The sequence below is a fragment of the Hermetia illucens genome, chromosome 1 (genome assembly GCF_905115235.1).
Source record: "Hermetia illucens chromosome 1, iHerIll2.2.curated.20191125, whole genome shotgun sequence".
Taxonomy (NCBI): domain Eukaryota; kingdom Metazoa; phylum Arthropoda; class Insecta; order Diptera; family Stratiomyidae; genus Hermetia; species Hermetia illucens.
In genome coordinates this window covers 65,798,331-65,822,962 of record NC_051849.1, presented here as the reverse complement: position 1 = coordinate 65,822,962, position 24,632 = coordinate 65,798,331, and the positions used below count along the sequence as shown (strand labels likewise).

Here is a 24,632-nt window from a genome sequence, read left to right as displayed (position 1 = left end):
GAGGGACGACGTTACAGTAAATTTTAGATCTGAGACGTTCGTTGATACGTCGATCGTAAAAAACACCAGATGTGGAACGCCACTTTCATAACACAGATTTCCATGATGAGTTCGTGCGGCACACGGGCAAACTCTTTCTCCAGATTCAGAAATGCAAAATAAGGAGGGCGTTGTTTCTCATGGTGTCTCTCCATTCGTAACCACGCGGCGTGTATTGCGTCAGTAGTTCCGTAGTTCGTGACAAAATTTCACGGCTACTTTAACAATTTCACGAATACAGTTGTGAAAACTGCGTTCAAAAATCGTCACAGGCGCAACCGGATCGGTCGATAATTTGAATATTCTGCTGGACTCCCTTTGACTTTTCATGGAACTGTGGTGGTTTTTGCCAGTCAGATGGTGTTCCCGATTGAAGAATTCACTGAGCCTCAGTGTTGGGTCCCAGCTCTTCGCTTTCCAGAAGTCGGATGCGGTGTTATCAGGTGCTGTTGCTTTTCCCAATTTCGTTCGTTTTATCGCTTTCTCAACTTCAGTTGCGCTGACAGTTACATGTCTGTGGTTTTACGTGGGCACCTCTCTGGTAGACTTAATCCCACGTCTTCTTAAAACACGGATTAATTTTGTGACCACAATCAGAGCCTCGCTGCAGTAAGCTAAAACGGTACCAGTCTATACCGAGTGCATGGCTTAACATTCATACTGGTGGATGCAATACTTACCTAAATTTCTACCGAACTAAGGACTACGGCACCTGTGTTGAAACGCAACACCACGTTTGAGGCCCGAAGATCTCTGTTCGCTTGAAGGTAACCAACAACCCCCATGAAGGTCCCACTAGGGGGCTAACGTCAACAACCGAGCTGAACGCACATACAACAGGAATTCTCCTGAAGTATGTGAATTCAGGGGCTATCCCTTGTAAGGTGTCGTGACCTATTACCACTTCAGATGAGTTCCCGTGCAGACTCGGGTCTGATGGCCCCAATTGGGCCTTTGGAGCATTCGCCTACTGCATCATGGCCGGCAAACCAATATGATACAGCGTCTCCCGGTGCCAACACTATGGAGGTTCTCCTCGGCTACTTGGTTTTGGTTCGGGTGATAGGGTTGCCGCCCCGTCTTCCTCACGGCACCAGTTGCGCTGACAGGTGGAATTATTCCAAATGTCAGCAATGCTTATGGAAGTGAAGGATGAGCGAATTCTCCAGTTAGAATATTCTCGCCATCTATCCGTCGCGGCTCGCTGCAAAGTACCGTTTTTGTTATTTAGGCAACAGAGGGATTCGTTATCCTGTGTGCTTTGCTGTCGGTTGTCGAAAAGCCGATGCTTTCTCGCCATCCAGAATGTCCAGTTTACTGTAAAGATGTTTGTAATGGATCGTTCGGGTGACACCGATCGCTTTCTTTGCTTCCCGGTTGGAATTCTTATAACTTTGCCAATTGGCCAGCGTTTTATCGGCGAGAAATTTGTGATAAAGGCGTTTCTTTTCACGGACAATCCGACATTGTCATTCCAAAGTTTGATATCTCGGCACTTACCTGGCTTAGTCACCGCGGGGGTTACATAGACCGCTTTGTGGATCGTATTTACTTCTCATATATTTAACTAGGTTCCACAATTCTTCCACATTCGTAATGGTTGGTAATCGCGTAAGTGAAATCATTTCTTCTTACCTCTCACGAAATCGCTACCATTTAATACGCGACGCGACAGTGTGTTCCTTATACTCTTTTATTGGTGCTTTGATTCACAAGACGGCAATTAACGGTCGATGTTCAGGTGCGATGGTCTCATAAAGAATGCTTTTGGAGTCATTGACGGCGGTAAAATGTCGACACCTTATGAAATAATGTAGTCGATTTGTAGTGAAGCAATATAAAATTTAGGAAGATGAGACGATCGTTTGGGGAACCGCGTATTTACAAGTACAAGGCCATGGATGTCCGCAAAATCGATTATACGCTCGCCACCCTCATTGCGTCCGGATAGCTGAGTGGTTAGAGCACAAAGCTGTCGTACGGAAGGTCGCGGTTCAAATCTCACTGGTGGCAGTGGAATTTGCATCGTGATTTGACGTCAGATACCAGTCGACTCAGCTGTGAATGAGTACCTGAGTCAAATCAAGGTAATAATCTCGGGCGAGCGCAATGTTGACCACATTGCCTCCTAGTGTACCGTTGCGGTCTTGAATGAAGTGCTCTAACACACTTCAAGGCCCTGATCCAACATGGATTGTTGTGCCAACGTTTACTATTATTATTACCCTCATTGCGAGATCCAGATCCTTTTCCCATATGGCACTGTCGTCTGCCTTTTCGTTTACATGACATTAAGGGCAGCTGCAATGATGATACAGTCATTAGCAGGCACTTTACAGGTTTTGCAGTGAGAAGTTGCCAGAAGGCATCTTTCTCGACATCAGGTCTATGGTGCATATGCGGGAAAGCGAATAGCGCGATCAACTGATATAATGCTGAGGTTCATCAGCCGATCATCAAATCGATCGACTTCGTTAATAGCATCACGGAAACCCCGTGATTGGCCGATGCCAGCACCATATTGAGTATGGGGACTGCCAAAAAGAGGTCTTACAGGTTCCTCGGTCTTTTCAGTGAAAGTGCCAACATTTAGCGTGCTAGCACGTATTTGTTTTGCTCGGACCAATTTACTTATAATACGTTCTGACGCCGTCCATAGTCAAGAACTCTTGCCCATTTCTCGACAGGATCAAGGTTCGTAGCGTGCGAGTTATGGTAATATACTCCTATTAATAGGCTTAGCGCAAACTAAACTGGAAATTCAACACAATGAAAAAGAGATAGCTTGACGACGCGCATGGAGCCGCAAAACTCCGAACCTGGAAGGTTGAACCTCAGAATACATCTGAGGCAGGGGAAACATCCGTCGAGGATGCGATCCGTCATGGGTCGTTCTTTTCGTTCACAGCGCTCGAGTCCGGAATTTTACGACACCACACACACGGTCAATCTGTCTTTTTATAAAGCAAAACCTTATGAAAATCGGATTACTGTTTGTCTGTGTGTCGGTCACAAGCACGCTTCGAAAACGGTTATAGCGGTTGGTGATCTATATCCTTCTAGGTCGAATTTAATGTTTTTTTAAAAAGTTACACAAAACCTTTCATACCTGAAGCGTACAGCTTCCAGTTTCCCAACTTGTTCATGTTTTGAATTTCCAGTTTAACTCAAGTGTTGGTCATTCATTAGGCTGGTTTATCTTTCAGGATCCGATGCGTGCCCACGCATTGGAAAGGACATGTGAATTTTTGATATAATGACATGCAAGCACGTGTCGAGGCTTTTTTGGGATATCTCTCCCCTCTTGATCATCTCCAGCCCTTTGACCATCGGCAAACCACTCTGGTCATTACAAATTAAATTTTAAGTAGCTTGACTTTTTCGAAGGTAATTTTTTAATGAAGGACACCTTGAAAACTTCACTGAGCTTTTGGAAGAGATCAAAATTGGATATAAAAAGATAATAAGCAACGAGGGATATTTCCTGTGGAGGACCTTATTTTGTCAGGTCACAAAATTTGCAAACAAGCGAACTTTCAGAAATGAATGCTCTATGGTGAGTTCGGCCATAATTTCTTCGGGGACAGTTTCCCTTTGGAAACCGCGGATAACTATGGACTGGGTTCTAAGGGATGAAGGGATTTGCTCTTCAATGAGCAAAAGATGTTGCTATGGTCCCCTGTGGACTCCGCAAAAATGAGACTTCTATCACCGCTCGTGTTTTCAGAGTCGCCTTTACTCCCTTGTCCTTTATCGATTTCAATAGCTGCGGGACATTAATATTATATGCCTCAATTAGAAGAATTGTCTCTTTTAGGCTTTGGTTCGCCTGCGGGTTCCTTCCGCGTTGGACGGATGACGAGGTCACTACTTCACATAGCTCACGCAGATGGGAACTTATCTAGTGCTTCGGTTGGCTTAGTCAGGGCTGCAGTAAATTGTCCCTCGTTTATAGCGGCAAATATTCTCGCCAGCATAGATTGCAGGGATTTTACTGTGTTCCTAAGTTCGCCGATCGTTTTCATCAGCAGTTTAATTTGAGCGCGCTGATTCTCATTTTACTACAGCCCATTATCATACTTAGCTGACATATCGTTTCATTCACTGGCCTCCGCAGGCATTTCCTGCTAAGAGTCGATTATTAATTTCTTCATCGGAGGGCATGGGTAACTCCGGTCCCACGTCATCCCCGAAAATTTCGTTGCGTGTTTTGTGGCGCTTAGCACCGCTTCTCGCGGTCCTCATACGTTTTGTTAGTTTATAAAAAAGGAAACTTAATTTTGAAATTGGTCGCCATAGAGTGCCTAAAAGGCTTTTGACGAGCGAGGAAAGAATTGATAGACAAGGGTAGCTCCCTCCAAACTACAATTTTTAGTTATCAATGTAAATATATTATATATTTCGGGAGCAACTTACCCGTAGGAAGCTACCCTTGTCTATCAATTTTAGGCTAGACTACAAATACCAGACATAAATCTAATCTCTTAGAAGCGAAGAGTTTTCCCTAGGTAGGCACCGGTACAAGTCAGTGGTAGTCCATTTTCTCGGGCCTGAAAAAAACATCTGCTTACCACGGCAGCCAGATGCAAAGTGTCCTACATATGTAGAGCTTGGTTATTTAAGGTTGGACTGGGGATGAAAGTCAAAGCGTGGAGGCACGGCCTGCAACAGAGCGATAGTATCTTGCAAAAAAGTTTGAGGTTTAGACAGGACTCGATTCTAATTGTAAACACTAATTTGCATTCCTCACGAGCTGGTACTGCGGCATATCGATATATAGGACGGTTTCCAGCTCATAAAAAACATGAGTAAATTGCGTGTACACACGGTGCGCTGGCCCAACAAGCAACATGCTCGTTATTGAATGTAAAACCCCAAATAATGTCAACTTTAGAGTTAATTTGTTTAGTCATTATTTGTATATTACCCCATTATTTTATGTAGAAGAAAAAATATTTTAACACAAGTATTTTAACAATTCGTACTTTTCAGACAATCTACAGAGCTGAAAACCGACTGTTATTTTGGCTCCTCATTTTATTAGCTGTTCTTATAGCAGTAACCATCTTAATTTTGCTTTTGTGCTGCATATGCTCATGGTGTCCGCTCTACAGTGCTGCAAGGTTAGTACTCCTCAAATCCTTATAATTAAAGTAAAAGCTAAATATATTCGTTAGTAAATATGCATAAGTAAAAGCATTGGAAAACTATTCCTATATTTATCAAGTACCTGAAGAAAAATAGGAAAAAATAAACTGAATTAGTTAAAACAATTCATATCTGAGAGAAATTGAAATCAGTTGAAGATATTTTGGCATTGAAAAATTAATTCAGTTTGGTGAGTTAAATTTGAAAAAGAGAAAAAACAAAAATTTACTCGAAGGAAATTTTACTATTTGAGTTAAATATACGCATCCCTTATATTATTACATACATATATAAACTAATTTTCCTATTTTCAACTTCATTCTAACAAAGACAATGAGTTACATACTGTTCTAGGCCTTTACAATCTAATCTGCGCTTCTAATAAGTATCTGAGTCTTTATTGAATTAGACGAACTTAGTCTTGATGAAAGTTGGAATATGATAACAAAAGATCGATTTATTTGACACTAAAAAGTTTTGTTATTTTTGATTTTGATTAAAACATTGTAGCTAAAGCGGGTTCGATTTAAAATATGTTTTCTGATGGTTTTTCATCTTTGCATATAAGGATGTTCCATCGATTGAGAAATGGGTAACATTGTGATCATACCACCGCTGCTAGGTATTTCCGACGGTGTACTATCCTCGCTTTGCGAATCTATCCTAAGGACTTCGGTTCTCACGCAGATAATATAATAATTCCCCATGCAGATAAAATGGTCTTTTCTTGTTATCATACTTTTTCCAAACGCTAAGCTCCCAGAAACTCAAGGACGAACCAAAAACACTAAAGCACAGATTACCATTTCAATGCTCTTTTGATTGCTAAATCCTTTGTCCAGTCACCAACAAACTTAAAATAGAGGAAAAAGATCTTCTTTAAAAACCAAACATGTCTTATTTCTCTTTTCTTATAGCAAAAGAGTTATAAATGTCGGTAGTACTGAAGACGATGTTCATCTAGTTCATAGAGAAAATGCAAATGGAAAACAGACAAAATCTGTTCAGGTAGATGTTGTGTTGTTGGTTTTACAAGAATTGCTACCCCCAAAAAATTGAATTACTGAAAGTAGAATTAAAAGTACATTTAACTTTCCCCCTTTCTTCTGGTAGTTTTGTTTAGTGTTTGTTGGTCTTATTTTAGACGTTTTATTATGATTTGTAGAAGTTTGCTACTTGCTGTGTGTTTTTCATTTCCGCTATAGAGGCTCAATCCCAGATTGTGCTTCCTAATTTTCCGTCAGTATAGTTTCCATCTAATATTCTTCTAGTCTTCACCATCTTTGGTTTTTTAACCGTATCTGCTTTCATTAGTTGTGTCCTTAAGACAGCGTTCGATGCATGCCTGTATTGCTCCTATTGTAGAGATTAGCGTGGCTTGGGATTCCAGAGATAATTCGGAGCTCAACTGACTTTCATGATTTGTTATGATTTCTAGGTCGCGGAATGGATGGGAAGACGGGAAGCGTGGTCAGCGGAGAAGACATCAGACCCCAGAACGAAACCGACCCGGTGGGAATTCAGTCGCCGTGTCAACTATAACGAAAAACTAGCTGATGACGGTGGCGATCATATTGATAGTATAGAAAGCGACCGTCGAGCCCGATCCGCTGATGATCGCAAAATTAGGATTAAGTATGTCCACCTCAGGTTTTCTGGACACTCCTTCATAATAACAATATTTCAATCTTCATTCCAGAAATCATTTAAAAGATATGAATGCAGCCAAAGAAACTCATTTCCATAATTCTAGAACAAACTTGATCAATGATCGTGATGCGTACATTGAGGATGTGGTCGATGAACACAACGAGTCACATATCTATCGCAATCAGTATAAATCTAAACATGGGACAGTAGCAGAGGAGCGCCATATTGACGACGACTCAATGCGACGTCATGAAATTGATCGTGGCAGTGATATTGACTATGGTGGAAGGAGCAGTTTGAAAAGACAATCCAATCGGGAATTATACATCAAAGATGGTAACGCAGAAATCCTACAGTTGATGACTAGAGGAAAGCAGGACGAAGAGAATATTTACGTGAACGTGCCACCTAAAGCCGGAACTTTGACTCAACCACAATTCGTGATGGTGGATAATAGTGGGAAAGAAATTCTTATGCGAAGGTTCATAGAGGAACAACCAGACGGCAAGCAGATAATCAGAGAACACTACCAGATAGTACCTGGAGCAACCTACATTCAAACTATGCCCAACGAAGTACAAAATATCCAAACTACGACTGACCTTTATGGGACCAAATCAGGTGCAAATAGTGTGGTTTACTCCCAAATGGAACCCGAAGTAAAAGTCATTCACACTCAGCCAGTTCAAGGCAAAAGCCAGTTAGACGACGAACCCCAGTTGCAGCCGGCAGTATCCAACCAGTCCCTTATTCAGCAGGAACTTGAGCAATCCTTGAAACAACAAAATGCATTGCTCCGACAAATCCTTCTTGAAAAAGAAAAACTAGAGGAACGGTATAATCAGCAAGAAGTCGCCCTTGAAACTCAGAGTCTTCCATGCCACTCGATGGCCATAGCAACTCAAACTGATTGTGAGGCTGGAACTCAGACAGATGCTGTCCCAACGTCAGCGCGAAGAAGAGCGCGTAGTGAAAACGATGATTCTATGTCAGACGATGATTATGAATATATCCGTTACAGTCCTCCCAATAGCCCCAATGGTGTATATTGGATCAAGCGAAAGCGTCACAAAAAGAAAATCAGATACAGACCAGCTGATAAACCACGTAAAAGGATTGTGATGGTTGAGGAGGTAAAGAGAAAAATTCGAACACCAATAAAAGAAGAAAGTGAGGAAGCAGAATACAAGAGGCGGTCACCGACGAAAGAGAAGAAAGTCGCCATGTTGAAGAAAATGAAAGGAGATAGTAGCTCAAAAGCAAAGCTTAAGCAATCGAAATCTTCATCACTAGACAAAGATCTCTTGATGGAGATTTCCGATTCCCTTGACGAGCAGGCAAGCCCTGATCTCAAAGATCGAAAAAAACATCGAATACATGTTAAGGAGGTTGCTTACTATGACTCGCAGGGAGAATCAGACGGCGATGAAATTGTCATCCGCCGTAATACCTATTCCGAAAGTGGTGAGGAGTATACAGATGATGACGACTCACGACACATCGAAATTAGAGTTAGAGATGGCCGCAGTAGATCATCCTCTCGCCGTCAGTCCTCGCCAGATCATAAGAAAGAATCAACTTCACAACAGTCTCATAAACCAACCAAATCAGTACCTGCAACACCGCCCTCAAAACCGCGTCTTTCCCGAAAAGATGCCGTCACAAGCAAAGAACCAAGACGACAAACAACCTCCGAACCACCAAACCGTGCCTCAAAAAGACCAGCTCCCAAGCCCCCAGCACCTGACAAACAAAAGCAACGAGGCAGTCGTCTATCAGCCCAAAGCGAAACTGACCTTGTTGAAAGAGTAGATCATGAAGACGTGGAAAGTACAAAGAGCGTGCCCAAATATATGGAGTGGTACTACGCGAAGAAAAAAGGCACCACTGACTCAGAGGGGCCTTCGAAATCTGAAGACCACAAATCGGATAAAGTGAAACCAAAAGCTGGTACAAAGAAACCGAGTGGAGGCAGTGACAGACGCCCTGGGAAAGCTCGCCCAGCAAAACCTCAGGAACAGCAGGATGAGGGTAAACAAAAACCAGAACCAATGCCTCGCAAATCACCCCCTAAGGGAGCACGTCTTCTGAAAGAAGACATTCTGGTGAACAAAAATTTGAAACCCCGTATTGAAACTGAAGCAAATCACCCCTTGCTTCAGCACTCCGAGCATCATTTCGAGAGAAAATACGACCCTGCCCCTGACATACCAGTTCCTCCAACAAAGCTGCCACACTATCTATACCCAGAGACCCCTCCATTTGTCAGTGGCGACAGCAAGAAAAAGTCAAAGGACTTCAAACCAAAACCGTCTCCAATCAAAGAAAACGAAGTGAAAGTGTCGTCAACTGGAACGACCGTTTACATCGACGGTAGTTCGTCTCGGAAAGCTTCTACTGCCCAAAGTCAATCAAAACAATTAAACGCTGCCACCTTGGAAGATGACCATGATTCCGGAATTGCCATGAATTCTCTGCTTCACAGCATGGGTCGGCGAAACCCGATTGCTGAAAAGAAAAGCGTGTTCACCATTGCCTATGATAATGTCAATCAAGTGAAGCGAATCCCATCTGAAAGCGAATCACCGCCATTTTCATAATCCGCCATTTTACTTTTCTCGTTGAGAATTGAATGTGCTACTGTTGTGATATTCACTAATTTTTTCACAAGTTTAGAGTATTTTTAGGGAAAGGACGAATAAGCAATAAGGTTCGAAAGGAACTTGTGCGCAAGCACAAATCTTTCCTCCGATACACTGAATGCATTCAGTATTCCTGTTTACGTTGCAATAAAGCACTAAATGCCATTTCAGTAATATTTATATTGTGATCTGTTCCGCTGCCATACAATGTTTATTACAAATGGCGAAATATAAATAATATAAACCGGAATGCGAATACATTTGGACGCCTGGCATATTCTGCTAAGCTAACGAAGTGGAATGAAGGCAAAATTACTGGTGCAAGTTTTTGTTTCCAACACAATCATTATCTCCTTTTTAATTATTCAAAAAGATATTCCTTGTTACAAAGTAGTTTTTAGTTCACAATCAATTCCCTGTAAATATTTTATTCCTTAGCAATAATCAAAATGATTTACACATTCCTAGAGTAAGACTTATTTTAAAGGATGTGTGTGAGAATGAACGCAAGGAAAGAATGCCGTTAATTACGGAAAATGTAAAAAGAAAAATAGTTGAAGTAAGTTAGATACTTTTTTATTGTAACTTGTAGTTATTTTCTAAGCAAAAAGTATTAAACGACGCATAGATAAATATTCAAATATCATTTTCCCCTTCTAGTATTGCTCACTACATTTTTAAAGCAACTTTGAACTGTTCATTCCCTTTTGATTTTTTATTGTTAATGGAAGCTAGTGAGGAAAGTAGATAAAATATTAATAATTCTTTGTACTTGTATAAATTAATTTACTTAACCTTTTTGATAAGAAAATATTATTATTAGATAATTATTGTAATTATTACCTAGTCAAGACATTTCAAAATTTGTCAAAATATTTAGAAACTTCTCTGTTAACTCTTGACATTGAAAAAGTCTAAAAATAATAAATGACTATTATTATTGAACAGCTTGGGTTTTATTCATCTACTGCGTAAATAGCAAGCCACCATTCAAGTGCAATCTCAGATAAAAGAATCTGTTGTTAACAAAAATGCGAATGCGAATGCGATATTTCCTTACGTTCGCAAAGACATTGTTCAAAAATTGAAAGTAGGCATTTCACTAAGCATGGGTTACCCAAAGCCAAGGTAAAAGCGAAGAATAAGAAACAACAAGCAACAAGTCACAGACTTCGAATCCACCCGCGATAATAAGCAATCAGGCTGACGCAGCAGAGGAAGATACAAACACTTTCAGCTTGGGAGAAATTGGAAATCCGATTACGATCAATCAAATCTACCCATAAGTGGAAGAGAAAGGTTCGGCAGAAGGAAACTTCAGTCACTAAGGAGAGGGGACTACAGGCTGAATCCTGCCTGTCAAAACCTTCTCCTTCACCCTTACCAGGAAAAACGGAAATGAAGGAAGCTGGTGACGTGGACACTATTAGGAGTGGTGAAAATGTAGCCAAGTGGCCCGGACACAGTGAAAGTGGGAAGATTCCAAGCGGGCGGCAGAGGAATGCACCTTGGGATGGACATGGCAGCACCAGCACGAGTGAAATTGAGGGAGGTTAGGACAAACCGGTAATCACGGTGAGAGTAAGGCAAAGTTCGAATGAGCTCCCACATCCTGTGGGTTGTCCCCACGTACTCGAGGAGGGCGATCAGACCCGAGTCTGCAAGGGACTCATCTGAAGTGGCTCTGCCACGAAGCCTCACCGGAGGTTATCTGGTACCATGGGAACCGGGATGGCCCTCTGAGAGCATATGCTCCAGGAGAATTCCTGGAGGATGTGTTCTCGGCCCGGTTATTTGTGGCTGGCCCCTTAGTGGGAGTTTCATGGTGGTTGTGGTTATGTCTACATCGCGGACAGAGCTCCTCGGAGCTCGAGCGTGGAGTTGCGTCGTACCACTCGGGTGCCGTACTCCTCAGTTGCGGCAGAGGTGTTAGATAGGCCTCACATCCACTGGTATGAATACTGAACCTGTACTCAGTATAAACCAGGACCGCTGTGCTTGCATGGCGGGGCTCTGATTGTGGTCCCAAAATCAATCCGTGTCCGAAGAGGACCGTGAGATTAGGCCTTCACGGCAGGTAGTCACGTTAAACCCCCCAGGACTTTCATCCTGTGGGTTGTAAAAATTAACCTTTGCCTCACGGGGAGTTAGGTCTCACCTAATAGTGTGGATACACGCCGCTATTATTAGGCCGATATTCGCTTATGCATCTTTAGTGTGGTAGGCGATGACAAGACAAAAATTTTCACCGTAAATTGGTCGTACTGCAAAGAATCGGGTGTATGAGAGCAGCTCATAGACTAATTTGCTTAGATCTAGGGGGAAACAACGGACGTAGGGGGCACAGAGCATTGGAAAAGTTACAGGCACAGCTGAATCCAGTTATTACAATACCTTCTGATTCTCGGATCCCTATACACATGTTTGATAGTAGATATGAAGCTACCCTGAAATACATAGAGACGTGGGAAGTTCCAGTACCTATCGAACAAAAACGAGAGGTGGGCTTTTCCTTTAGGATTATATGCAACGGTTTTTCAAGCCAAAGTATATGCACTCCGAAGGGCGGAAAACTGGGTGATTGACAAGCGGTTGAAGGGTAGGCGCATCGCAATTTGTATCAGTAGTATCAGTGCACTGAGGGCGTTGAGTAGTCCTTTGGTCACCTCGAAAATCGTTCAAGAATACAGAAACCGTTTGAACTCTATCTCTAGATGTAATGCGGTAGAACTACTCTGGATACCTAGTGTAGTGTAAAGGAAATAAAATCTCGGATGCGTGAGCAAAAGAGGATTCAATCTCTCCCATGCCGGGGCTGGAACGACCAATTGGAGTATCAGTAACATTGGTTAATGCTGTCTTCATAAATTGAGAACCGCATGCTAGGCATTGCTAGCTACATCAAACTTTTAATGTCAGAACCAAACATACATACCGCAAAGTTTATCCTGTCGCAAAGAAGGGTAGGGGTAGGTAGGTATTCTGACACATAATTCACTAGCTGCGCATTTGTTCAGAGTAGTAATTTTACAAGAAGAGATGTGTCAATTCTATAATGAGAAAGCGGGATAATGGAGCATTTTCTATGTGAATGCCCTGCCTATGAGGACATCAAATCTTTGGTGCAGGTTGCAACTGGTATGATCACGTCCACTAGCGGAAATCCTGCGATACATAAATGAATCCGGGATATTCCGTTGGGCGGAGGAGTTGAGTACAATAGGCCAATACTTTTTAGTGCTCAGAGGTTATAGCTTCTTTCCCAATACAGAGCCACATACACCCAACTGCGGGCGTTTCAGGTACGAAAGGTTTTGTGTATTTCTTCTAAAATAATATTTGAGTACAGAACTGTTTCATTCGCATGTATAATGTACGAGTATATGCATTTAGCATGTCAGGCTACTCACATTAGTCTAATATTGACATTCATTTTTAATATTTTGTGTGTACATATAGCAAGTGGCACCATTTTGCGTTGAGTTTAAGCGAGGGGCTCGTAAAAGATGCAGAAAGGCGCGTAAATTTTAATTTCTACCGAATGTGGTCACATGGGATGCCAAATGGAAAGGCTCAATTAGCAGTTTTAGAAACTGATCTTATTTTTGATACTGGGTGGAACGTAAGGGAGTTGGGGCGCAAAATATGTACTCCAAAAAGCGTGAAACAGGTCTCGTTCTCAGGACTTATCCAGCCAAAAACAAAAAATGAAAAAATTCAGAATGGTGCATCTATACGAAATCTAAGCCCCAAAATACACCCCATTCCGATAATTGTTCGAATAAAGTTAATAATAGCATATTATTATATTTTAGAAATTTACGAGAAAATACCCCTTAAGTTCATCATAGAAGTAGAAAATCGTCGGTATAAGTGATAATATAAGGCATAACTTTGCGAAGTTTGAATGAAACCCAACTATTATCAGCAAAGTTTTTGGAGGTCGAAATTTTGCATCTGCAATCTGATCTAAAAAAATATAGTTAAATATTTTTATTACCTTTATTTGAGTAGATATCCGTATGTAGGGTATTTTGAGCGGTAGACACGGCATAGGGACAGCATGTGATTTTTTCCAGATTTTTGGGTTTGGTAGTTTCTGAGAATGGTTCCGCAAAAGAAATTATCACTTTCAAGTCGCGTTGTTATTCTACGCATGGTTAAGGCAGATCCTACGCTGAAGGAGCTTAGCGACAATGTTACGCGAATTAGGTGAATGCAGAAGACTGTTGTTTGAAACATCGAAGAAAAGAAGGATCCCGGCGACCGACGAAAGAACATTGAGACTTCATTCGGCTAGCAAGTGCCTGTCAGCATAAATCGGCCAATAGTTAGAATACCAAGATCCTGACGAAGCAAATCAGCACAGTCCGTGCTCTGAAAGGTTCTGGGGTCCGATGTCTGTGTTGAGGTTGTCGTTCAACTCTCTCCTGCATTCCATGAATCTCTGGCAATAGGGGCAAAATGGTCGCGGGGATCTCGGTTGCAGCAGCATAATTGGGACAGACAGGAGGCTCGTCCAATCCGAGGCGATGGATATACTTCCCAAACTACCATGTCTGGTAAGACATCGTCTCTGATGATAATTCGAAGCTCTATGCTTTCCCTCGACCCAGTTCTCAAAACCTCAATCCCCTTATCGAAATCATCACACCGCCATTGCCATCCCCGACGCAGTTCCTTCCTAGTGGTTCTTCGGAAGTCCGCTAGACGGCGGATGAAGTGGAGTGAGGAAGTGAACCTCTTTATTATCCGGTTATCGGCACAACATCTTACCGACCCCGTTGCACCAAAGATTCGTCGAGTGTTTCCCGTAATACGCGTACGTGACTCTGCAGCGGGCCTCAGACCATTGTCGGTTCATTATTGGAATTGTATTAATAATTTTGGGATGGACTTCGGTGTCTGGCTGCCCAACAGGCTGTGCGTGCTAAGTAAATTACCACCAGGCTCCTGGGCATGAATTTTGTGGAAGTTACCACAGAGGAGGCTCGACCGGCCATAAATAGCTTGAATAACTGGAGGGGTGCTGGTTTGGGTAAGATGTAGAGTTTCGGGTTCTAAACCACAAACCAGATCATAACTCCGCCTGAGAAATTTTCACCTGCGGGAATTACCAACCTCGTCCCTAAAAGGGAAATGGTGTGTTACTCCTTGGTGGAATATAGGGCTTCTACACAGGCAGATTGTGTTTCAGTTTAACTATCATCAAACTTAACGCTGTGCAAGTGGTAAGCTCACAATAACGAGACAAACACAAGACGAACAAGGACACCCATCGCGACTGGGATTCGAATCCAGAGCAGGGAGATTGGGGGGCTGGCCCTCGACCCCCTCAAACATCGTGCCGTACTTACCAATCATTTAGTGGAAGGGTCAATGCGCACCTCGAGACGAATAGCATTCTGCGCAAGGAGTGGAAGGGTTGGGATGTTGAACAGGCAACTAGATTCCAAAGAAGTCTCTTTATTTGCTATATCGATTATATCAAGGCTTTTGACAGCATCCCGTATATATAGCTAATTGATGTTCTACGTCTGTACTGCATTGATCCCAAATTAATAAAGTTTTTGGCGACAGTCATGGAATACTATCTTGCCTGTCTCTTTTTTTAAGGGTAGCAACATTTTGGAGGCCACCCAGATACGGAGCGATATATCTTCTAGATAAATTCGTAAAGTCTCCTTTGGTTTTGTAAGGCATGCCTACTGAATGATGTTAGAGAGCATGCTCTACGTGCTAAGTGCGAGCTTGCACTTGATGTATCTAGATGACGTCAAGTTGTATGGTGGTACTGATGCAAATAGTAGACATTTTGTGGACAATTGTCGGACTCAAGCCATCCACATAAATCACCACTTCAGGCTATAAATGAGACTTCCACAAATACTTCGAAATTCTGTAAGGAACCCATGCTCGAATTAGTGATCTGAAGGAAATTATGCTGTCCGAATTCCCGTAACGTGTCAAACTGATACTTAAGTTGCTTCTAAACGGACTGAACATGTTCGTTATCCATATTCGTATCATCCAAACTCTGCTGTGGTACGGATGAACCTGTTTCAAGCTATTCGAGGCAGGGGCGTGGATGCGGTGGCGGCCCAACATCACCGCTAAATCGACTCGCTGCGCTCTTATTTTTATAGCAAAGAGCAGGCGAGTCCTTTGCGTGCGGCTGTTTGTATGGCAAGCTGTGGGCTGACTCCACTTCTTTCTTTCGATCTTTCAATCCTCTAAGTGGGGTGAAATTATATCAGGTGCGAACCAATGAACGGAAGTCAAGTAATGCACGATGAACACGTGAATTGTCTTTGACAGCCATTTGTCGATTTGCATTTGTCGAACAGATGGCTGTGTTGCGAAGCTCTTTACTGAGACGGAAGGATTCACGTGTGCCATTCAGGATGCCGTGATCGCCACCCGCTTATAATTAAAGAACGGGTGGAGAACGACCAGTGCAGAATGTGTAGTTCAGCGTTAGAGACGTTGGACCATCTCATTTTTGGCTGCACTGCAATGACACCGGTGCAATATATAAGCAGGCATAATGCTGTATATAAGGTGATTCACCAAAATCAGGTATAGGTTGAAACGGGAACATGTCCAGCGACAGTGTTTTATAGTTTTGATGTGTATATTTTGGAACCGGCAAGTTTTAACTCACCGCCATATGCCGCACAACCAGCCTGGCGTGCTGCTAGTAGACAAGATGGCTCGCTCCGCATATATTATTATTATCCCCCATAATAGCAACAGTTAATGAAAATCCGTGGAAAAGAAGGTAAACTATGAGCCACTGACTGAGAAAATATAAGAAATTTAGCTTCTCGAGCGGATGGTTGTAGTTCTCCTAATACTGTCAACTGCAGAAATTGTACCTAAATACCTCATAGTTTCCGTCAATCTCCTAGGACTCTCACACAGTCTTCTTCAAACTATGCAGGAGTGCACCATTCATCATACGTATTCAATTTTGCGCGATTCGGATTCTCGCACTAATTTACCACCGACCACCACTACCAGAGTTCATTTATCTTTTAGGTAGGTGGGATCGTCCGAGCCTAAATACTTGACACTTCGTGCTCTTATTGGGTAAAATCCGGCATCCATCGAGATAATGATAATTCAGGTATTTGAATTCGTATCTACTCAGCGCCCTAGAAACCATATGCAGTATCCATCCATCGGAGACGGAGCGGTATCTTCTAGACGAATTAGTTGAGTCTTCTTTGATTTTATAAGGCACTGAACCCCCTTCATGCCTACTGAATGGTGTTAGAGAGCATGGTCTACGTGCTAAGTGCGAGCTTGTATTATGGTATTGATGACCATCTCAGAAATCAATAGGCGGAGTTTGGATTAGGCAATTGTCGGACTCTAGCCATCTGCAAAGATTCCCACTTCAGGCTATAACTGAGACTTCCACAAGTACTTAGAAATTCTGGAGGGTGGAAGGAAGTTTTGCTGTCCGAATTCCGGCAACGCTGATACTTACATTGCTTTTAAACGGACTGAACACATTCAGACTGTGGGCTGACCTCATTAAACTTGGAGGACCGATCTTTCAATCCTCCAAGTGGGGTGAAATCATATCAGGAGCGGATCAATGAACGGAAGTTAAAAGCAATGCACGATAAACACGTGAATTATCTTTGGCAGCCATTTACCGGTTTACATTTTTCGAACAGATAGCTGTGTGCTGGGTAGCTTTTTACTGAGACGGCGGGGTTCATGTGTGCCCTTCAGTATGGCTTGGTTGCCACCCGAACTTAAAAAAAGCTCATAATTGACGTTAAACCATCTCATTTCTGACTGCAGTATAATGGAACCGGTGCAATACACGAACAGATATAATGCTGCATATAAGATCAATCACCAAAATCAGACATGGGCTGATCACGGGAACATGTCCGGTTTACCAATATGAGCCGCAGGCAGTACTTGATAGTTCTGTTTACAGCATGTGTTGGGATCGGCAAGTGCTAACTGATCGCCACATAGAAGACAACGGGCTAGCTCATAAAACGGCTCGCTCCACATATATTATTGTTGTTGCTATCTCCTATAATAGCAATATTGAACGGAAATATGTGCAGAAGAAGATGAACTATGAGCCACTGGCTCGAGAAATCAAAGAACTTTGGCATCTCGAGCGGGTGGTTATAGTTTCTCTAATACTGTCAGCTACAGATATTGTACCTAAATCCCTCATGGTTTCGCTTGATGTCCTGGGACTCTCACACAGTCTGGTTCAAACCAGGGGAGTTCTCGACGGATTCTCTCATTAACCTACCAACAGCCACCACCAGCACCTCTTTATCTTTTAAGTAGGTAGGATCACCTGAGCCTAAATGCTTGGCACTTATTGCTAGTGTTAGGTAAAATCCGACATCTGCCGAGATTGTGACAACTCGAAGGATAAAAAATAAAAATAGAAAATACATATTAAAATAATGGAAAAGTATTATGGGTCCACCCAGAGCTGTACGTGTTGCTTATTCGTGAATACCCAAGTATTTCTACAGTTTGAATATTGGTGAAAATCATTTATCTTTATCTAAAAATAATATAATTCTTTACACTACTCTGTATATTCTTTCTTCCGATTGAAATTAAGAATCTGGGAGATTTCTTGCATTCTTTGCTATGTACTGCTGATGGGTCACATTTTACTACTGTATATAAATATTTGTTGTTTCTTCGTGTGTCGTTTGTTCGACTTAATAATAATAATAATAATCGTTGGCACAACAATCCATATTGGATCAGGGCCTTGAAGTGTGTTAGAGCACTTCATTCAAGACCGTAACGGTACACTACAGTTGACTGTAGGAGACAATGTGGTCAGCATTGCGCTCGCCCGAGATTATTACCCTGATTCGACTCAGGTACTCATTCACAGCTGAGTCGACTGGTATCCGACGTCAAATCACGATACAAATCCCACTGCCACCAGCGAGATTTGAACCGCGACCTTCCGTACGACAGCCTTGTGCTCTAACCACTCAGCTATCCGGACACTTATTTTATAATAAAACAAAGACAATTTTTTTTAATGCCGAATAGTGAGTTTTTTATTCCTCATATACCGGTATTTCGAGGATTAAAAAATACAATTTGTCTTTTTTTCATTATAGCTTCAGTTGTATTGGGAGTAGTCGAATAATGTCGGACTTTGTGGTAAACTCGTGCACTAATTCATTTGCGTATAAATCAACATCCAAACTGTCATCCACTTTCAGCTGACATGCCATTCCGCCGACAATTCCTTCCACTTGATATCGTAAACTCTCCAATGGCAGTAACCTTAACGTAATGAACGTAATATTCAAATTAACGCCAAAACACGATACTAACATCAATTCTCCATTCTCAGGCCAGGAAAAAGCCCAACTCCGCTTCCTTTCCAATCTCTGCTAAACATTGTGCCTAAAATTTCTCGTTAGACGTCCTGTTATTCTCCATTTCATTAACCACTGACTTCTCAACGCATCTTAGAAACAAGTAACACGATAAAATCATTCCGAAAGTAAAAGTTCCGAATTTTTCAATCTTTGCATTTAGATCTGTTTGAAATTCGACTTAAATTTCACTACTCACTTTGCCAAAAGTGTGGTCGCCAGTCCAGCTCAGCCACTCGTCAGCCGTCAACCGGTTATCTGGTCTCGATCCAGCTGAACCTGGCCTCGAATTCTGAAGTTCATGCCGCTCAGCAGTTAAAACATAAGGTAGGTATAAACAAATGAGGTGAATCTACACGTTGTTCCCTTGCATATTGCAAGTGGGAAATTTAAAATAAAATTTGGAATTGTACAAATGTAGGTAAATTCTTGGGGTTAGGGACGAGGGACCAGTAGTTCGTCTTTTTACAAAATAATTAAAAGTACTTAATTCCAAAGTTACATGTTTAAGTTGAAAGTTGAAATTGGAATGTAGCGATGGGAATGGGTAAACTAAAAATAGTAAATTGGGAAGGCTAAGAAGTGTTAGAGCGAGAGAAAACGAGGGAATATTGCATATTATCAAATGCATCCACCCGTAAAATGGGCCCTGGACAAGGCAAAAAAACTGCTGTCAATGTCGCAAGGCCGCGGTCACTACAATTTTCTCACCAAATTTTGTGAGAATCGTTGGGTGTGACAGACAAACATCGCGGGAAACAGACAGACAGAAGCAATATAGGCTGTGATATAAAGTTTGGTGAATATTTCACTATTATTGACAAAGTTACAGTAGCTGGAAATTGTCTCGTTTATTTAAATTTACTAGAATGCAAAACACTGGTTATCAATATCACATTACAGTGAATAAGTAATTTGACATGCTAAATGCATATACAAGTTAGGTGAGGAACAGTTCTATATTCAGATGTTCTTATAGGAGAAATACCCAAAACCTGTCATACCCGAACCAATGAACTTCCAATTTTCGATTTGTTGATTCTTGGACCGCGGATCATTTCTGAATGTATATTCCTTGCAATACACATAGTAGCAGCGCTTTGTGCTGGTGAAGTAGTAATCAAATTGAGAGTTAGCTCTACAAGAAGTTTTCCTCTTAAACGCTTATTGCAATGTTTTGTTGAAATTATCATGATATATGTATGTATAATATTTGATTGACGATGCAACTGCCAGGAGATGCCCATGTTCCATGCTCCCAATTGGATTGTCTCTATGAGCGAAATCGATTTTGCGCTCCCTATTGTCGTTCAGTAATTCGTGCAGACGAGGATCAATGGAAGCAGAATGCGCCAGCATTAAAAATTATACTAACCTGGAAGAGGAGTTATCTGCATGCTTAGCACAGTTTTATCACATACATGGGTATACGAAAATGGTTGTTTTCTTTTACCAACTAGAACTTAAACTTGTGCACAATACCCGTATGCTATATACCTACACATTTTGAAATTGTTCATTTTAATACACAGGCGAAACGGCTGGCTGTAGATGCATTAATAAATTTACATATTTGTTATATTACCTCACACAGAAGGAAAAAGCGGTACAATGTTGGGGAAGACCAACAATCATCTGTTTATCCCTGGGAATCATCTATGTAGCTAGTACCGACACACCTAAAGTTTCTGGAGAGGTTTACTTGGAGGTTTACTCGCCTCCAGCGGTTTTTGCATTCCTCGATTTGGGTTTTCTACACTTTGTTCTAGATTGGAGTAGGGTCAGTACGTACTCATACAAAAGATGGTGCCTCCAGTTTCATTCAGATAATGGTTGTATTTGAAACGCTGATTGCACATACACCAAAAATCTGTATAATCTGGGAATATGGACAGTGTTTTGCATGTAATCGGAAGTTCATTTCTACTAGGCTCACATGAAGCCATCATCGGCAAAGTATCTATTCCCACTGAACAAGTTCATTTATTTCCGGAGTTCATATTACACACTCTCTAAAAAGAATGGATAGTGTGATGAAAAAACACAACTTCATCACACCACATATCCATATCCAATTCCCGTCGCACTACATCCATGACCGTACATCCCGTCCATATTATATTATAACCACTGTGAGTGAGTATAGTGAAAATTCACGTAAACGCAAAGACTCTGCACACGATGTACGCCGTATATGCTTGAAAATCTTTACACACTTTATCAGTCCAAATAATACAAATTCAATATGACTTGGTTCAAACACGGCAATACTTGTGCACATGTTTACATATGGGACCGTAGAAATTGAACATGTGGATTTCGGACTAGGACCCCAGAACCGGGAACAAGCCGATTCTCCTATCAAAACCTGTCCACAACATAAAACACATGTTAACCACAGTCGTGTGCCACATTAAACGAATTCGTATGAGTAACTTGGCCTGTAAACACTCTCGCATTGATAACATCATCACATAACGTACGACATGTGTGCTACTGCCGCAGATATCCCAACCACGCAAGACTACAAACGCCCAGAATTCAAAAGCGTCTCCCCACGGAAAAACCAAGTGAGAAAACATCAGGTTGTGTTTACATTCCCATTACTTCACCTCATACGTACTATACTCGCATGCCTTGTTACAATCTTACTCGTGTGATTGAATCTTGTGCCCAACAAACATTCCCATACAACTCGCATCAAGTGTAGAGGCAGAAAGTTACTGTCTTTCCACTCACAAGTAGGTGTACAAGCGGTGAACGTTGTTCTTTCCCCAAAGATACAACCGCGAGAACAATAGAATGCTTTCAAACACCCATAGTTGCAAAGGCAACATAATCAGCAGCATCATTAATAGATACCCACATGGGAGATTTAAGTATCTGCATAGACCTAACACTACGCCGATCTTGGTTAGCTTCACTTTATGTAATACATTTTACTAATCAGACCTACGCACATACAATTTTTTAAATATTTTATCACTTTAATTGCTGGTGGTGATATTACAGACAGAAAGATGGCCGGAAAACAAATACTAACCAAACTAACACTCTAGGTGTTCTCGGCTTAAAATTTAACGATTTTTTTTTTTTTGATATCCTATTTTATCAGATGATAACTAGTACCGAGAAATAGTAAAAAATGGATTCTAAATTAAACCGAACTGCCTTGAAATTAATCCAATAAGTTATTCTGTTGAAAACATCCGAAAATGTACCCACATTGGGCGCCATTCTATCTTAATTTGACCAAGTGAAGTGAAAGCACCTGTTATCACTAGATATCGTGAATCAGTGTAATGGCATATTCAAATTTGGAGTCTAGAGAAGGTTACGATAATAATTAAGAGTGGCGGTGGCAAAACATTACCTTTGTAGATAATGTGATATCATATCACTTTTAGTCCATATTGGGATGTGGTGGTCCAAAGAGGGAAATTATGAATAGAGTGGAACGAAAAATTTCACACAGCTTAGCCGTATCTGAGAGATATCAAGTAAATTTTATACTCAACATTATTCGATGAGACGAACGAGAATCATACCACACTTATGTGCATCATCATCATCAACGGCGCAACAACCGGTACCCGGTCTAGGCCTGCCTTAATAAGGAACTCCAGACATCCCGGTTTTACGCCGAGGTCCACCAATTCGATATCTCTAAACGCTGTCTGTCGTCCTCACTTACGCCATCGCTCCATCTCAGGCAGGGTCTGCCTCGTCTTCTTTTTCTACCATAGATATTGCCTTATAGGCTTTCTGGGCTGGATCATCCTCATCCATACGGATTAAGTGACCCGCCCACCGTAACCTTGTAGTGACCGCGGCTGCGCGACGGGAGCGGAATTTCATTCGGCTCTTTCTTAATTAATTTGCTTAAATAATGCATTTAATAATGTGCAATTACCCTAATGTTCGCCGCAGATTGCACATTATTGAATGCATTCGGGCGAATTGATCTTGACAAGGGGCGAATGATTTGCCGAATGAATGCGCATGTTGCCGCAACATTGACTAGAGAGAGTTAAAGGCAATGTAGCGGCAAATGAAGCGGTGCGGGAGAAAAGAGGCGGACCGTTGGTTTTTGTTTTTTGGAGGAAAAGAAGAGAAGTGAGTTTTGGGGTGAAAGTCGGGATCGTTGGAAAAAAAGGTGCAAAGATTTTGGGGAAAAAAGGAAATGAGTTTTTGGGGGAGGCAAGTCTGAATCGTGTCAAAAAGTTGTGAAGATTTTTGCGAGGAAAAAAAAGGATTCGACCAAGAAAACTAACACCACATCGTGCTAAACCATAAATCAAGTGTATTTCAAACGAAAGATTCCGAGAATAAGTTCAAATCGTTGACAAGAGTAACAAATGATAAATGGTCAGTGTTTTAAAGAAAAAACGGGAAGCCGAAGGCTGGGAAGTCTTTGTTTTGTGAACTGTTGGTGGGGACGTGAACGGCACAAACCCTTTGTTGTCTCTGTTCCGGACAAAGGAAGTCTCCAAGACTGCTTCAAAGACTAACCGTGACTCGGTTTAAATTAATATTAGCATCAAAAAGTTACAACATTCGTGGAAATAAAGTGTTACATCACCATCATTACCAGTGGATGTGAAATTTTAGGGAAGGCTTTGCGGCAACAACTCCTCATCAAGTGGATTTGGAAGGGTAAATGAAAAGGAAGGAGAAGTGAAACAAGGAGAAGGGACACAATAAAAAAAAGAACGATTCAATTAAAATTGTTATTTTTAGGATGGTCAGTTTCTAACCTATCCTTCTTTAATGAATTTCATATTAATACAGCAGCATCCCTCGAGCTCGGAGTGACGGCCAAAATAAGTTTTTTTTAAAATTTTCTTTGTCTTTCTTATTTTTCTTTTAGTTTTTTTTTCTTTTTATTGCATTTCCTTAACTTAAGTTAACTTTTTCCTATTTTTTGTTTATATTATATATTTATAATTTGTTTTTCCTTTAATATACGATGAATGGTGAATAATTGTAGCGTAATTTGAGGACATCCTCCCTCTCTTTTCCTCCGTGCTCCCGCAGAACCTCTATCGTAAGGGACATTCTCAAAAATGAATTCCCTAGTCTTGTCTATTTTGGAATCCGGTGTGGACCCACGCATCGGAATAGACACGTTGATTTTTGGTAGTAATGAAACTGAGGGATCAAAGCCCTCCAAGGGCCCCCCCCCCCACATTCTCGAGCCTGGCTAGCACAGAGGCGTGCAAGAACGTGTCGACCGAGCACTTTGATGGAGCTTCAATCTTTGCGGGCGGACCTTCAAAGTCAACTTAGCCAATTTGTTTAGGTTTCTGGGATAGCTCTGCCCTCTAGGCCGTTATCGGCCACTTAGGATGATCGCTCTGATCATTCATCTAACCCATTACAACCTATTGAGCCGGATTTTATCCACAACGAAAGAAACGGACGGTCATGGTATCGCTCATAGATTTCGTAGTTTTGTAGGCCACGGAATCATCCATCCTCATGTAGGGGGCCAAAAATTCTTCGGACGATTCTTCTCTCGAACGCGGCCAAAAGTTCGTAATTCTTCTTGCTAAGAACCCAAGTCTCAGAGGAATGCTGTTATCGGTTGTGATTTTCGACCCTAGATAGAAGAAATTATCACTTATGCGCAATAAATTGGCAATTTAGACGAGGTTAAATATGATCTGATACGGTATAATAACAAGATATACATTTATTTATCTTGATGAAACGCCCTACTTTCGACACAGTTGCATTGTGGAAAGTATTA

The 24,632-nt window shown here is 41.5% G+C and overlaps 1 protein-coding gene across 4 annotated transcripts in view; it reads left to right on the top strand.

The window, feature by feature from the left end:
- Positions 1 to 10,405, top strand: part of LOC119655166 (cadherin-86C) — a 784,156-nt gene extending 773,751 nt beyond the window's left edge. For 3 of the 4 annotated variants that reach the window (XM_038060935.1, XM_038060926.1, XM_038060918.1), the window contains 4 exons: positions 5,032 to 5,162; positions 6,105 to 6,195; positions 6,626 to 6,822; positions 6,887 to 10,405. In XM_038060935.1, the coding sequence (XP_037916863.1) occupies positions 5,032 to 5,162; positions 6,105 to 6,195; positions 6,626 to 6,822; positions 6,887 to 9,437 (2,970 nt within the window). In that variant the 3' untranslated portion in view covers positions 9,438 to 10,405. The remainder of the gene's footprint in view (positions 1 to 5,031; positions 5,163 to 6,104; positions 6,196 to 6,625; positions 6,823 to 6,886) is intronic. The other variant, XR_005249882.1, reaches the window with a different exon arrangement.
- The last annotated feature ends 14,227 nt before the right edge of the window (positions 10,406 to 24,632 follow it).